Source organism: Piliocolobus tephrosceles, chromosome 13, assembly GCF_002776525.5.
Source record: "Piliocolobus tephrosceles isolate RC106 chromosome 13, ASM277652v3, whole genome shotgun sequence".
In the NCBI taxonomy this organism is placed as follows: Eukaryota; Metazoa; Chordata; class Mammalia; order Primates; family Cercopithecidae; genus Piliocolobus; species Piliocolobus tephrosceles.
This window is the reverse complement of record NC_045446.1, coordinates 3,796,466-3,811,270: the sequence shown is the minus strand read 5'-3', so window position 1 is coordinate 3,811,270 and position 14,805 is coordinate 3,796,466. Positions and strand designations below refer to the sequence as shown.

At 56.3% G+C, this 14,805-nt stretch overlaps 1 protein-coding gene across 1 annotated transcript in view; it reads right to left on the bottom strand.

Moving 5' to 3' along the window:
* Positions 1-14,805, bottom strand: part of SHANK2 (SH3 and multiple ankyrin repeat domains 2) — a 646,969-nt gene that overhangs the window by 191,005 nt on the left and 441,159 nt on the right. The window contains exons 15-16 of the mRNA XM_023186421.2: positions 3,421-3,503; positions 1,679-1,803 (exon numbers count right to left, since the gene is read on the bottom strand). Coding sequence (XP_023042189.2) covers positions 1,679-1,803; positions 3,421-3,503 — 208 coding nt within the window. The remainder of the gene's footprint in view (positions 1-1,678; positions 1,804-3,420; positions 3,504-14,805) is intronic.

The window sequence follows — 14,805 nt, the reverse complement described above, 5'->3', positions numbered from 1 at the left end:
GCAGCCCTCTTTTATTATTGAAAATCAAGAACCAAGAGCGACCTATTTCAACAACCCCCCATCCTGCCTGTCACACATGCACACACTCTTACACCACCTATAGACTTCAGCCTTGCTGCTAGGCCCAAGGCCACGCCCCCCCCCAACACACACACACACACACACACACACACACGCAGGAAGGGGACTCACATCCCAACTGCATCCTACAGAGGATGATTCAACCCAGGCCCTCTGCATTTTCATGAAGGTTACAAATCAAATTAACCCCCGAAGCCACGGCGGGCTCCGGTTTCCATCATTCTGGTGGTGCATCCGACAGTTTCAACGCACAAGAACGCAAATAAGTTCATTTCTCATTCAAATCAGGTTCTGATTGGTTGATAATCATTTAAATATCCCTTCCAGCAAATCAAAGAGATCCACAGGAGGCACTCAGAATAAGTTTAAGCACCTGCTCCATCTTACCTGGCTCTCTAACAGTCTCTTCTCTTCTGACTTTCCATCACCCCTTAATAGTCCTGAGGATCTCTAAGGAGATCACTAGCAGAATCATAGCATGATCAGCCAGCTTGGGAGCTTAGGCCTGACTGGGAGAAATGATCGCAGGTAGCCCTCTCACCAGGGGCTGGGATGTGGGATCCTCGTTTACAGAACGAATATCTGGCCCAATGGCAGGGACCACCACACGGCTGGCTGGATGCCACGTACCCACCCCTTCCACCTGCATGTGGAGTTCTGATGTACACGAGGCAGGGCTCAGGGTGACACAGAAGAGCCTGTGCATCCAAGAAACGCGCACTCCCAACGAGGACCATTTGAGTCTACTGAGCCTGTAAAATATCAACCTATAACGTTCTTTTCTTCTTATTTCCAAAGAGTCACACGTTCCTTTGCATAACAAGATTAAAAGTAACACCTAAACTCACAAAAAGGCCAGGTGATCAGATGTACTGGGGCCTCTGACCCCTCGCACACACCGACGTGCCAACCCTAGGGACTGTTTTCTGTTTGTAGAGCCGGGGCACTCACACCTCTATTCTCTAAAGGAAGAAAATGCTCTTTCCTTTTCAGTACCAGCAAACGCTCATTTTCAAAGCATCTGAATTCCTAAGTTTCCTTTTTGCACCATCGACGTCAGCCATCCCTCTTGCCCAGGCTCCTTGGTCTTAGAAGGCTATTGTCCAACTGACAGGGTGGTTACCACAACCTGCAAATCTACGAGCTCTTAGCCACCAATGTCACACACCTCACACCAGCAACTGCCACACGAGAGTGCTTGTCGACTCAACCGTAGGACACAAGAATGGATGGTGACTCCTCTTGGTACCTATTTATGGAGTCACACCTAAGCCACCCACATATCTGCACATGTCCCCAACATCATGGTGACCACATGCCTCCACTTTCTATCTTCTACTTGAAGACCAATGGCCAAATTCCACAGACTTTTCCTCCTCCAACAGGTTACGGCCAAGGCCTCCAAGACAAGCCCAACACCAGGTCCGCTGGCAGGGGCACCCACGGTGGGAGAAATTGACCAAACAACGAACGTTCATGGCAGACTCCACAAGCACCCCCAGACTGGGCCTCGTGGCCATGCTGCCAGGACTACGACCTCCTCCCCGAGAGTCGGCGCTCTCCCCAAGCAGAAAAATACAGACACCTGTGTCCCTACCTCAATCAAGAAGTCCCCGGTCCTTAGTCCGGCTTGCCACGCCACCCCGCCTTCATCCACGGACTCCAGGTACTGCAGGGCTGGGAACGCCGGTGTTGGTGTGAATTCTTCAATGGGTGTGTCAGCTGGGAAGACAAGCAGCACCTGGTTACAAGCCTGGGCGATGTTTTCCAAATTCACACTGCCTGACCTCCCCAAGGGACCCCGGGAGGAAGTGGGCCCACACATCTCCCGTCGCAGGTGGCTGGTCCAGGCCAACTCTCCCCCAGGAATGGCTTGAGACTCATACTCATGGGCCGATGCAACTCAAGCAATGAAGTCAACTGCCCCTTGGTGCCGCCATCATATTTCTTGGCCTCTCTGCTGAAACCACGGGATAATGTGCTCTGTGGTACATGTCTACACGCCTGTCATTTTCTTTAAAAGCATCAGTGACTAAACATTTTCGGTTCTAAAAATGGAAAAGTTCCTCCCCTGCCACACAGAGCTACAGAAACACCACACTAAACCACTTGCCAAATTTACATCTACGTAGACTCGCAACCAAGGGAATTCAACTCGGAATGCGGACGGAACATCACGCTGACCCAGTGGGTGGCTACAGATTTGGAATCTGCTCATGAGTCCCGTCTACAGGGACCCCAGGCCTCTGTGACCACTCTGTGTGTGACCAGTGTCCCTGGGCACTGCTGTGTGTGTGTGGGGTGGGGGGGGGGGGTGCTGAGCCACCACTGCCCAGCACAGTGAGGCTCAGCTTCTGGGGCCCACACAGCTGCCAGGTGCAACTCCAGGGCAGGAGACGGACTTTCCTAGGGAGGCATGAGTGGCTGGGGGTGGGTGGGTGTGGAGACGAAGATTCCAGCAGGGGGAGGGGAGAGCAAATCGCACAGACAGGCGTGGACGCTCTCACAGAGACAGCTGCAACTGCTCTTTCTCTCTCTGGACAGCTTGCTACAGAGCTGCCTGAGTCTGAGGCAGGTGGGCACGCCAGCCGGGGAGGAGGCCTCCTGCAGCACAGGTGCAGGACCCCTGGCACAGCGCATAAGCTCTGAGACGAAACTTCCACATGGCCGAACCACACATGCGGTGGGCGGATGTCCCCTTTCACGGGGAGGCGATGCCATTTTGTTTTCTTTTGGAGGGGAAGCTGTGCGTGCAGGGTGGCTGGCGGGTGTACCGCCATGGACGGCATCCCTGAGCCTCCCACGATGGGCCACGTAACGTGTGTGCTGCCGGTTCAGTCCACGGCAGAGGGGACCATCTTGTCACATTTTCTTTGCAAAGTCACCTTAGAAGCAAGCACACAAATGCCCACTGCCCTTGGAGCCAAAGCCCACTCCCAGAATGGGGCAGTTTCTAGGTGCCTGAAACTCAGGCCTGGGCAATCCTGGGGATTTGAGAGCCGGAGCTCTGAGGGCAGCCACAGTCTGGCTCAAGCAGAACACAAAATTTTAACCACCCCATCATTTAAAAACAAAAGGTAGGACGGGGCAAGGGGGAGAGAGAACCCGTTCAGAACAACGTTGTCTCCAGAAAATTAAAAACATTCCTCAAGGAAGCCCTGACGTTTTCTGAGTAAGGCGCAATGTGAAAGAACATGGTTGTCTAGCAACCAAGTGCCCCCAGGAAAAATGCTTATTTAATGCTTATTCCTGAGCCAGGAACGTTTTTTCATGCAGGCGTACAAACACACACACACACAAACATGGGAAGACATTCAGGCTCGGAGCGGCGGCTCTTACCTTTGGCCCCTCGAAGCACGAATCCAAAGCCCTCATTGTCTTTTTTCTGCAGGACCACCGTCTTCTCCTCAATAATGCAGTCACTGTAGAGAGAATTCCGGGGACAGCGACCATTATTGTAGCCCGTCATCATCACCGCGGCCGCTCCTCCGCCGGGGACGTTCATCATCATAGCCAATTAATCACCCCAGCTCGCCAGATCCAGGCAGCATGGAGGAAAGGAGGCAGCGAGGGTGCAGGAGGAGCGAAGGAAGAGGGGGGTGGCTACCGGGATAGGCGAGCGTGGCACAATGAGACTTGCAGGGTGGGGGCAGGCAGAGCCGGAGCCAGCCGGAGGAAGGAGTCATACATGGTGGGGTGGCTGCCGGAGGGATGGCTGAGCTGGAGGCTCAAGGGGGGCTGGCCAGGACGCCGCCCAGGGCAAAGAAAGTAAGTGGCCCGAACGGCGGCGGCAGCGGCGGCCTCAGCAGCGGCGGCGGCGTCGGGAATGAGCTCCTCCGGCTTGTCCCGGCCACACGCATCTTCCAGGGAAGCCCGGGAAAATCAGCCAGGGGAGAAATGAGGCAGCAGTTTTGTTTTGCTTTTCCTTGAAGGGGGTTAAAAAAAAAATCAAATCCTATCTGCTCCCCGCACGAGCCGAGCCGGCAGCAGGCACCAGAGACGCAGGGACCTGCGCGTCGCATCCAGCGCCCCCTCCCTCTCCCGTCCCGTCGCCGGCGGTGTGCGGCAGGCAGGAGCCCCCACAATCATCTGACGAGCCCACAGCGCGCCCGCCCGCCCGCCCGCCCGGCGGCTGCCTGGGCGTCATCCCGCGCAGAGCATCCGCAGGCTGGGCTGGGAGCGGAGGGGGAGGGGCTGGGGCTCTCTCTGCATCCCCCCCTCCAGCATCACCCCTGCCCCGTGGCCGGTGGGGGAGGGGCTCCCTGGCAGAGGACTCAGGACATTTCCGTCTCAAAGGCCCTGAGGACACTGGCCCCCTGTGGGGATGATGAACTCATTGCTGGAGAACTGGAGGGGGTATGGGCTGCCCCTTTGAGAGGACAAGCTGAAGCCACACTGCTTGCCTCTTGCCATGGCCTTTCTTTTTTTTTTTTTAAGGAAAGAAACCAAAAAAGCTCCAACTTTGCGCCAGCTGCCACAGCGTCCTCTCGCTTTTCCTGCTGGCACTCGCCACATGACCATCCAGCCCCTGAGGCACCCAGAGTGTGTGGGACGTGAACTGCTCAGTGAGCCTCCAGGCTGCAGCTGAACTGTCCTCCACCCCCACCTTCTGGGTGGCCTGCGGGGGCAGCAGGGGAGTGAGATGAAGGCCTGCCGGCACCCCGCTAGGATGCTGCTGCTGCCCGGAAGTTAGTGGGGAGCTGGGAAGGCCTCTGCGGAGGGGAGCAGGGAAGGGAGGGAGGCAGCGTGGAGGGAGGCCTCTGCAGGGTCTTACGGGGCTGTGTGTGAGCCTCAGGAGTGAGGAGAAAGGACACCAGGCCAGGGGCCCGGACGGAAAAAGCTGCAGATGGGCCCTGAAGAACCCAGCAGGCCCCCGTCACACAGCAGGAGTCCTGGGGACACAAATCTCAAACAGAGCCACGTGCCGACGGACTCTTGGTCCCAGAGGAATACGGGTCAGCTCTGCCTGGCACCAGCACCAGGTTCACAGTTTCCAGGAAGCACAGGGCCTCAGGTGCAGCCAGCTGGTGACAGCACAGCCGCCCCGGATTGGGGGGCCCCGGGAAGGAGGAGGGATGGGGCAAACGTGGATGACAGGCCTTGGCATCCTGGACAAGGGATGGGCAGCGGCCCCTCAATCCTGCCATTTTACAGATGAGGCTGGTGAGGCTCACAGAGGTCGGACGACCCAGCTGGGGAACACGTGCTCTTGTCACCACTCCACACACCCATCCCTGACAGCATCAGAGGGTCATGCATGGAGGCATGCTGGGGTGACCCTGTCTTCCAGGAATAGCCGAGCATGGGTGATACCTTCACAGCCGAAGACCAGGACAATCCAGGTGGCTGGTCACTCCTGTCTCAGCAGTTGGGACAGGGGTTCTGGCCCTGGACCTTCCTTCCCCTGTCCCCTCCCCAAAGACAGCCCGCTAAGTGCAGGGAGCTCCACTCGGGGACTCAGTCACAACCGTCAGCCCCGGAAGCCCACTCGCCCTGCTCAGGGCCACCAGACAAGGGCTGACACATGGTCAGAGGTCCAGGACCCCGGGAGTCTGGGGGTGAGGTCACGCGGCTGTTGTGGCCTTTAGGAAACGATGGGGCTCTCTAAACCTCAGTTTCCCTACACAGCAAGAAAGGGTAAGAACAAACCGACAGGCCTCTTGGGATCACCATGGGGTCAGATGAGGCCATGCCATGCTGGTGTGGTGTCATAGGAGGCCTCAGGGAGCTGTCCCTGTAACGGCTGTCATTAACCTCCAGCAGGCCTGGTAGTCGGCCAGGACCCCGCAGCCCTGAGGAGGCTGATGTGGGGAGAACTGGGGCTCTCTTGCCATGGATTTAGGGGCCCATGAGGCACTGATGAGCAGACCCCCTACCAGGCCCCTCGACCTGTCTCCATGGCCCCCCAACAACCAGAACACAGACTTGTGCCTCTCATGGGAAACACCTTCTGGTCACCACCTGTTTCCCCTCTGAACTTCTGAAAGGGGAGTCAGTCCGGCCCGGCCCAGCTCACTCACGGCCGGGCAGGCGCAAGCTGTGTGACCAGCCTGTGTGTCTCCTTCATGGAAGGTTCTCTAAGGCCCCGGCTGCCAAAACCAAGAGCCTCTGCTCAACCCTCCTGTGCACCTGCTCTCTGCAAGAGGAGCTGCCGAGGGTGACAGCCTCCCTGAAACCCTGGAAGGATGCCGCCGAACCCTGGGGTCTGGATCTCAGTGCCCTGCACTCTTCCCTGGGGACACATGGGCCGATCAAGTCCACCTCCACCCAGCTCCAAGGGGAACCTGTCATGCGCTCCAGGCGCTCACTTGCACTGCTGGGCAACTCCCTCCTGCAGTGCCCAACACCACCAAACCTTGCATCTCCAGGATGATCCAGACCACTTCCTGCCAGCATACTCTGCCACGGGGAACTTCTCAGGGCCAGGGGGGCTGCCCAGACACTTGCTAGCTGTCTCCTACAGACTAGAGAAGGGCAGGGGCATTCCAGTGCGGCGGGTGGAGGCACCCGCTTTGGCATCACACACAGTGTGGTTCAAATCCCAGCTTTGCTTTGACCCTGAGGTCACTGACCTGCCAGGCCCCAGAGCCTGCTCTGCAAAATGAGAACAGCAAGATGCGCCTGATGGGTCCTGAGTGGGAGGCCGTGAGTCGTCCCTCCATGCCTCAGAACCAGCCCCAGCAGGCAGCACGTGTTCATAACTCCAACAGTTACGTGTGGGATCCCGGTCTGCACACGCCACCCTCTCCTCCCCCAGACTCCCTTCCTCCTGCAGGGACCCCTCCGATCTCAACATCCAAGGCTCAAACCTTTTCGGTAATTCCTGATGCACCCGAGAACTTCCTTTTTTAAAGTTAGAGACGAGGTTTTGCTCTGCCACTCAGGCTGGAGTGCAGTGGTGCCACCACAGCTCACTGTAAGTTTGAACTCCAGGCTGTAAGCGATCCTCCTACCTCAGCCTCCCAAGTAGCTGGGACTACAGGCACACACCCTCATGCCCGGCTAATTTTTAATTTTTTTGTAGAGACAGGGTCTCACTGTGTTGCCCAGGATGGTCTCAAGCTCCTGATCTCAAGGGATGCTCCCTCCTCGGCCTCCCAAAGTGCTGGGATTATAGACGTGAGCCACCACACCCTGCTCCCTCTGATAATTTTCTAGCCCACACTTGTAACTGAGAAAAGATCTTGCCCCAAGACTGTAATGGCCCTGTCCTGTTTACTCAGTAAAACACCAAACTGCTTAGTCTCTGACATTAAGAAGGACTGTTTCTAACTTCTCTTTCTTGCATTGTTTCGGGATCTGAACAGCCCCACTTCCCACCCACTATGACCCCATCTCACTTTCACTCGCAGACAGACATGGGTTTCAATTTTAACCCAGACATTGACCACCTTGACTACTTACAGCCTCAATTTCCTGACCTGCAAAGTGGGGGAGAAACATCTGGCTTGTAAGGTTTAGGAGGAGCCAGTGAGGCAGTGCCCAGTGAATGCCCCATGAGCAGGGGGCTCTCTGTAACCAGCGGAAGCTGCTCTTCTTAGCATCCCTATCCATCGTGTTGAGCTCGGTGACCCTGAAGAAAATGTCCCCTCTGAGCTTGTCTCTTGGTGGGGAGGGGACATTTTCTACAGAGTCAGTGGGGACAGTGACCTCATCCTGCAGACCACCCCAAATGCCCACAGCACCCTGCATAGGCCAGGTGCCCCATGTGTGCCCAGAGGGGATGCAAAATGGGTATGAACTCAAGTCAGGAGCAGAGCAGGGAGAAACAGATGTTGGGTGGGAGGTGGGCAAAGGATGACTGCAGGGTTTCGAGTAAAAAGGCACCAGAACAATCCCTGGATTCCTAGTTAAACCCAGAGGGCAAACTCAGTGCTGCAGAGGACCTACTGCATGCACCTGGCTTGGCCCAGGAAGTCAGAGAGGAAAGAGAAAAGGCAGCCCCAGGCCCTTAGAAACTTTCAGTGTTTTGAGGAATTCATGAAAAGCAATGGGACACTCTAGAAGAGTCATTCCTTGAAAGGAGCTGCAGTCGCTGTGTCTGAAAGGTGGAACCTGGCAGTACCCCCATCCCCACGCAATCAGACAGGGGGATCTCACACGCAGGCCTGAGGAAGGGGCCTTTCTGGAGACAAGACACCCTCAAGCTCCTGCTGGTTCATGAATCTAAAACCTGTCCCAGGATGACAGCTGCGGCTGGGTCTAGAAGTTGTGGCATTGAGTTCCGTGTGCTGCCCCAGAACTGCGCTGAAGCCCCTGTGAACCAGAGTCTGCCCTGACCTTGGCCCCTGCCAGCCTGCCCTGCCCCTGCGCCAGCAGACCCACTCTCCACATGCAGCTGAGACGCACCGCAATCCAGTTTCACGGGAAACGGCTGAGGCACCTGCACGTTCCCCACGCTGCCGCTGGAATAGCCTTCTCCAAGCCTGTCTCACCCCCTAACCCGCTCACTGACCACGTGCCTGAAGTAGGCACTGTGGGCTCCTTGTAAGCAAATGCCATGCCCCGATCCTCTGAGTCTCTCCATGCAACACATCGACCTGTGCTTATTGACTGAACAAAAAATGTAATTCAGCGGTGCACTCTCCAAAAGTGTTCTGAGCTAGGTAGAAGGGCACTTTGACACTCCCCAAATGTACCCTCTTTTGCCAACATCTGCCTGCAGCAGGAGCTGTGGAAGGCGAAGGGGTGGACAACCAGCCCCGCCAAGCACAAGTTGTGCAGGTTGTGCACTGTACAACTATGGAGGAAACCATTGCCATCATGGCCACCACAGCACACGTATCAATGATAATTTCGGCACAGAGGGAAGAAAAACGTCTTAAGGAAGGGGCAAGCACCTTTTCCTAGTTCACACAAAGATGGGCCCTGGCCATGCTGCCATGGAGAATGCCAGAGATATTGCTATGGGAGTCACATTGGCTTCCCAGAGACACAATTACCTCCATGTTGATGCCCTCCTGGGAGCCACGTGGAGGAGAGAGCATCAAAGGTCTGCCTGTGTGTGCTTGCCCACGGTCCCACTGGAGGAGAGAGCATCAAAGGTCTGCCTGTGTGTGCTTGCCCACGGTCCCACTGTATGCTGCAAGAGAGCTTATGGAATATACTTGGAACACTTAGCACCTTGAAGCAAGAGAGGAGGGTTGTGGGGACCCAGGGACAGCCACGCAGCAGGCCCCAGAGGTCTCTCCCCGCTGGCAGGCCTGAAGATGCTCCTGGTGGCTGCCTTGCAAGACCACAGGTGGCCACACACCCTGTGGCTTTTAGCAGTGGCCTGGGTTCCCTTTCTCCCAGCGGGTGCCATGACAGACCCGCGGGGAAGGCTGCACTTTCCCTGGTCCAGCGGGCAGCAGGTGCCAGCAATGACAGTTGGCATTTAGGATCTGTCAGTCACTTTAACAAGCTCCCTTGGCAGCAGCACCTGATCCTGGAGGCAACGTCAACTCGGCGGCACAGGAAGCCAGGCCTGAGCTGGCCCAGACGTATGGGCCTGAGGGGCTCTGGGTGGCTCTGTGGGCCTCTCCCCACACGTGGGGCGGATAGACGTGGACATTTTTAACTCTGAACACCAGTGTTATTGAGGTAGACCAGATGGCTTTACTCATAGCTCTCGGGATCCCAGCTGGGTTGGTGGCCCCGTCTGGTGACAGCTTTAGTTCTTCCTTGATCAGCTGGGACTGGGTTTCAGTCTCGGCCCCAAGTTCAGAAGTAACCGGAGCCAGTGTCAAGCTGCCGTGTACATCAGTGAATCGATCCAGCTGTTACGTCCTGAATACCCACTGAGGGTCAAGGGATGAACTCCTGGGTGCTGGGCATTTAGGAAGGAACAAACTAGGCCCAGTCTGGCCCTTACAGAGTTGTCTGGTGTGGTCAGTTGAACCCACCCAAAAAGATTGGGTTTTATTTTTATTTTTTTTTGAGACGGAGTCTCGCTCTGTCGCCCAGGCTGGGGTGCAGTGGCTGGATCTCAGCTCACTGCAAGCTCCGCCTCCCGGGTTCCCGCCATTCTCCTGCCTCAGCCTCCCGAGTAGCTGGAACTACAGGCGCCCGCCACCTTGCCTGGCCAGTTTTTTGCATTTTTTTTAGTAGAGACGGGGTTTCACCGTGTTAGCCAGGATGGTCTCGATCTCCTGACCTCGTGATCTGCCCGTCTCGGCCTCCCAAAGTGCTGGGATTACAGGCTTGAGCCACCGCGCCCGGCAAAGATTGGGTTTTAACATATCCAAAAAGATGCGTTCAATTCCTAACCCCCGGCGTCTGTGAAAAGTGAACACATTTGGAAATTAGGTCTTTGCAGGTGTAGTTAGTTAAGGGTCTTGAGTTGAGATCTTCCTGGATTGAGGGAGGGTCCTAAACCAACAACTGTGTTCTTATGTGAGAAAAGCAGAGGAAGGTCGACACCCGGAGGCAGCACAGAGGTGGTCACGGGAAGGTGGAGGCAGAGGCTGGAGTGATGCGGAGGCTGGAGCGATGTGGCCTGGCCGAGGAGCACCGAGGACTGCAGGCCAAAAGCAGAGGCAGAGGAGGAAGAACCTCCCCTGGAGCCCCTGGAGGGAGCGCAGCGCTGCTGTCATCTTGGTTTTGGACCTCTGGCCTCCAGGGCTGTGAAAGAAGTGACTTCTCTTGTTTCGAGCCCCCTTGTCTGTGGTGATTGTTACAGCAAAGGCTGGGCAAGTGACGACAATAAACATCAATCCGCGGTCACAGACACGTGTGCCTTCAACAGTGCAGGATGTGGTTCTGTGAGAACCATAGGGGCACCTGGAAGACTTCCTGGAGGAGGAGGACTGAAGTATACATAGGAGAATGGGTTGGGGGACTGGGGAGGGGACAGGAGAGAAAAGAACATTCCAGACAGAGTGGGGCTGGAAGGTAGGCAGCCGGCCCTCATGTCTGAAGGGCCGTGATGAGGCGGGAGGGCAGGAGCAGCTGACCTCACGGGGGTGCAGACGTCGGCTGCCTACTACTCACCCAGGGCAGTCTAGGGACACAGCTTGGCAGTGACGCACAAGTGCAGGTGTCAGCAGGGCTGTGGTCACTCACGCTTTACCCAGTTTCACCCAAGAAGGCTGAAACCACAGAAAAGCTGTTGCCCTATGGCTTCTCCTGGCGTTTTTTTTTTTTTTTTCCGGTGAGGCCCCAATCCTCCTGGAATGACTCAGGGTCAACTCGCACCTACGCCAGGAACTTCCATCCAATGACCATGCTTCCATCTAAACAATTCACAAGCACGAGTCGGCTGCTCCTGGCTGAGGAGGCTCCCTGGCCATCAGCGTGAACGCTGCTGTGCTCCTGCCTAGAGGCCCTGGCTGTTCTCTTAAAGCGGCTGTGAGTGGTCCGTGCGGAACGGTGGACGACAGAGTTGCCACCCTTGCCTCTGCGCAGGGTGGGGCTTCCAAGGTCAGGGTGGGGCGAAGGCACGGTGGTCCCTTTGGCAGGGGCTGGATGTCGGATGAGGTACCAATGTCGGAACGTGTGCACGTGTGAGGTCCAAGGTCTGAGGCCAGCAGAGGAGAGGGCTGCCTATCCAAGCACTGGGTGGGAGGGCCGAGCCGGAGCAGCCAACCCGCCCCGGGTGTGCGGAAGGGGCCTCCAGAGCCACCAGGCAGGAGGCAGTGGGGCTGTTTCCACAACCAGGCCCTACAGGTCCAGACTCCAGCTGTCTCCAAGGGTTGCGGGGACCCGCAGATGTCTGCAACCCGAAAAATAAAATGCGCCGGCTCCCAAATCCAAAAAGCCACCAACAGCGTGGTTAATCTCTGTTGAATTCCGTGTCTCTGAAATTTAATGTGGGGTCAACGTCACGACCCGTTGAAGCTGGTATCCACAAACGCATCACTTCATTGCGTGTAGAAGCACTCGTAAGGCAGGTGTTCCCACCTCGCAAGAATCCTTGGGTGTGCCGATGACGGCCGGGGAATCACAGCAGCTGCTGGGGAACGATCACGGTGTATCACTCACGGCCAAGCAAGTTCAAAGGCAGCATGATCGAAGTCCTTTCCGAATGTTTTTCACGGCGGAAAGGTACAGCGAATGCGGCTGTGTATGTGATGTCTGATCAGACCCAGGCAGGGGCCACTGGAATGCAGGGGTGTGGAGCAAGGTCCGTGGAGGTGGGTGGCGGGACCTGGGAGAGCCAGGAAGGACTCCCCACAGAGAGACTGGGTGGTGCATTGTTTACTGCCCCTGAAAGTCCTTCCCAGAGCAGCAGGGAAGGGCCTGAGAGCGGCTTGGCTAAATCACTCCTGGTGTAATCGCATTTCCGTGGCAGGGCCTGGTGAAGGCAGGAACTGGAGCACTATATTAGAAAGAGGATCCTCCAGGGAACAATGATGGCAGTGGATGTCCTAGAAATTTCCGGGCTTTGCCAATCAGGAAGGATGAGGCTAAGCAGAGAGCTGTCAGCAGTTCCGTGGGGGGTGTTGAGGTGGGGACCCAACAGGTGTCCCAGCTCAGCGGAGATGCCAGCTCGGGCTCTTTGGCCACCGGGTGTGGGCAGCCAGCCCAGCTCACCGTGGCAGAGCTGGCTGCAGGGCAGCACAGAGGGCAACACAGAGGGCTGTTCTACAGGTGGGCCGGCTGCGGGAGAACAGGAGGGTTTCCCCGTCATCTGTCACTCCCAAGTGGGAGGCGGGAGCCTCTCAGCCCATGACCACACACACAGCTGCTGCCAGCATCCTGCTTCCTGGTCGGAGAGTTGCAGTGTGTGATGCTGCTCTCTTGCCCTTCCTGCAGAATTCACAGGGGAAATGATACCCAAAGCCCAGTGCCATCCTGATGCCTGAGTGACAGCCCCGGCCAGCCTGCTCTTGGGGAGGCCATTGCTGTCTCCAGGGCAGGAGGTGATGACTTTGGACAGCTGATGCACGGAGGGGACTCCTCCTGGCTCCCAGGAGCCACTCTCACCCACGGGTAGGGGGCTGTGTCCCTTCACGTGGCGTCGGGAGGGCAGTGGTTCTGTCCCCATGCAGCCTGCACACCCGCACCCAGAGACGTGCGCTGGCGGAAGCCATATCTCAAATCGGCAATTACGAAAATACCCTGCCTGGCGCTTATTACGACCATTTTCCTCCTCATTGCTAACATGATAAGCAATGCAAGTTTTTTCCTAATAGAAACAATAATGTACAAAGAACTTGATTCAAATTAAATTGTCTCATTACTTTGTAATAAATCACCCACAAGCATTTCCTAAGCACCACCAGGCATGTTACCTGCCAGGAATGGCTGGCGGAGGAGACAGATACGGCTTAACTGCGCTCATGATCATGACGGGATGTGATCGGCGCTCCCTGCTGAGACGAACAGAAACGTGGTCTAGGAGGGAGAATGCCTGCCTTGGAAGTTGAGCACCCCAGTGGAACCCCAGCTTCCCCAAAACAGCTCTGCACCCCTGGCCAAGTTCCTCAACCTCGTTGAGCTCCAATATCCTCACCTGCTGACTACGGACGTCAACCGCCGCCTCGAGACACCACAGTGAGGCAGGAAGTTCCTTGTTTAAAATGCCTCTGGCATAGGATTCAGCACGTGGCAGGGGCTGGAAGGCTATTAGCACATGAGAACGCACCTTAGCTTTGCAGAACTTGCTTCATTCTGGAGACCTTATGCATAAACAGATATTTTCACCTGTCCCCAGGTAAAACGCTCCTCTACTCAGATCAGCAGAGGCCTGCCCTCGGGTATCCTTCCTTATGGACAGCAAGACACACCTGTGTGTTAGCAAACAAGGAGAAAGTCCCCACAGTGTGTGTCTCACAGGTGGGCGGGTCCCTGCACACAGAGCTGTGGGCAGATGGGATGAGGGCAGGGGGCCCCCGAGTGAGGGATGCCAGGATGCCTCCCTTTGCTTCCAAATCTGGCAGGGACTCTGCGGTGCCAGGCAGAACACCCAAGTGCTGGGCTGAACCTCAGGAGCTGTCCCAAAGTGAGCTCTTTCCTTCCCCGACAGCCAACCTGTCTGAAAGTACCATGAGTTCCTCTATTCTGAGCCCGCTGAGGAGTCTCCTCTGAATTCACTCTTTATGTAAAAACCTTAAATCGCACGGTATCTCCCCCACTTAAAATACCCCAACAGATTCCCATCATAATTTTTTTTTTGCCAGACGGAGTCTTGTTCTGTCACCCAGGCTGGAGTGCAGTGACGTGATCTCGGCTCACTGCAACCTCTGTCTCCCAGGTTCAAGTGATTCTCCTGCCTCAGCCTCCTGAGTAGCTGGGATTGCAGGCGCCCGCCACCAGACCTGGCTAATTTTTGTATTTTTTAGTAGAGACAGGGTTTTACTATGTTGGCCAAGATGGTCTCAAACTCCTGACCTCAGGTGATCCACCCGCCTCGGCCTCCCAGAGTGCTGGGATTACAGGCACGAGCCACTGCACCCAGCCTCCCCATCATAATCGAGGATAAAATCCAAATTCTCCACCATGGCTAAGACCTTTTGTGATCTGATTCATGCCCCTTCTCCTCCTGACTCCTCCCATTCCAGCCATGCTGCCATCCTCTCTTCCTCCAGCAGGTCACACTCATCTCCAGCACAGTGCCTTTGCGCTGCCTGTGTAATTCCCAGGACGCTGCTCCAGGTCTCCCTGAGCCGGGCTGCTGTCCCTGCAGGTCCCCCGGGTCACCTCCAGAGAGAGGCCTTGCCGCCTGGTGGTGGTTGTCCTTCTGTGTCCCCAGCTCTCCAGCCCTTCTCTCTGCTTTGCTTTCTTCTGGTCAGTTACTATGTT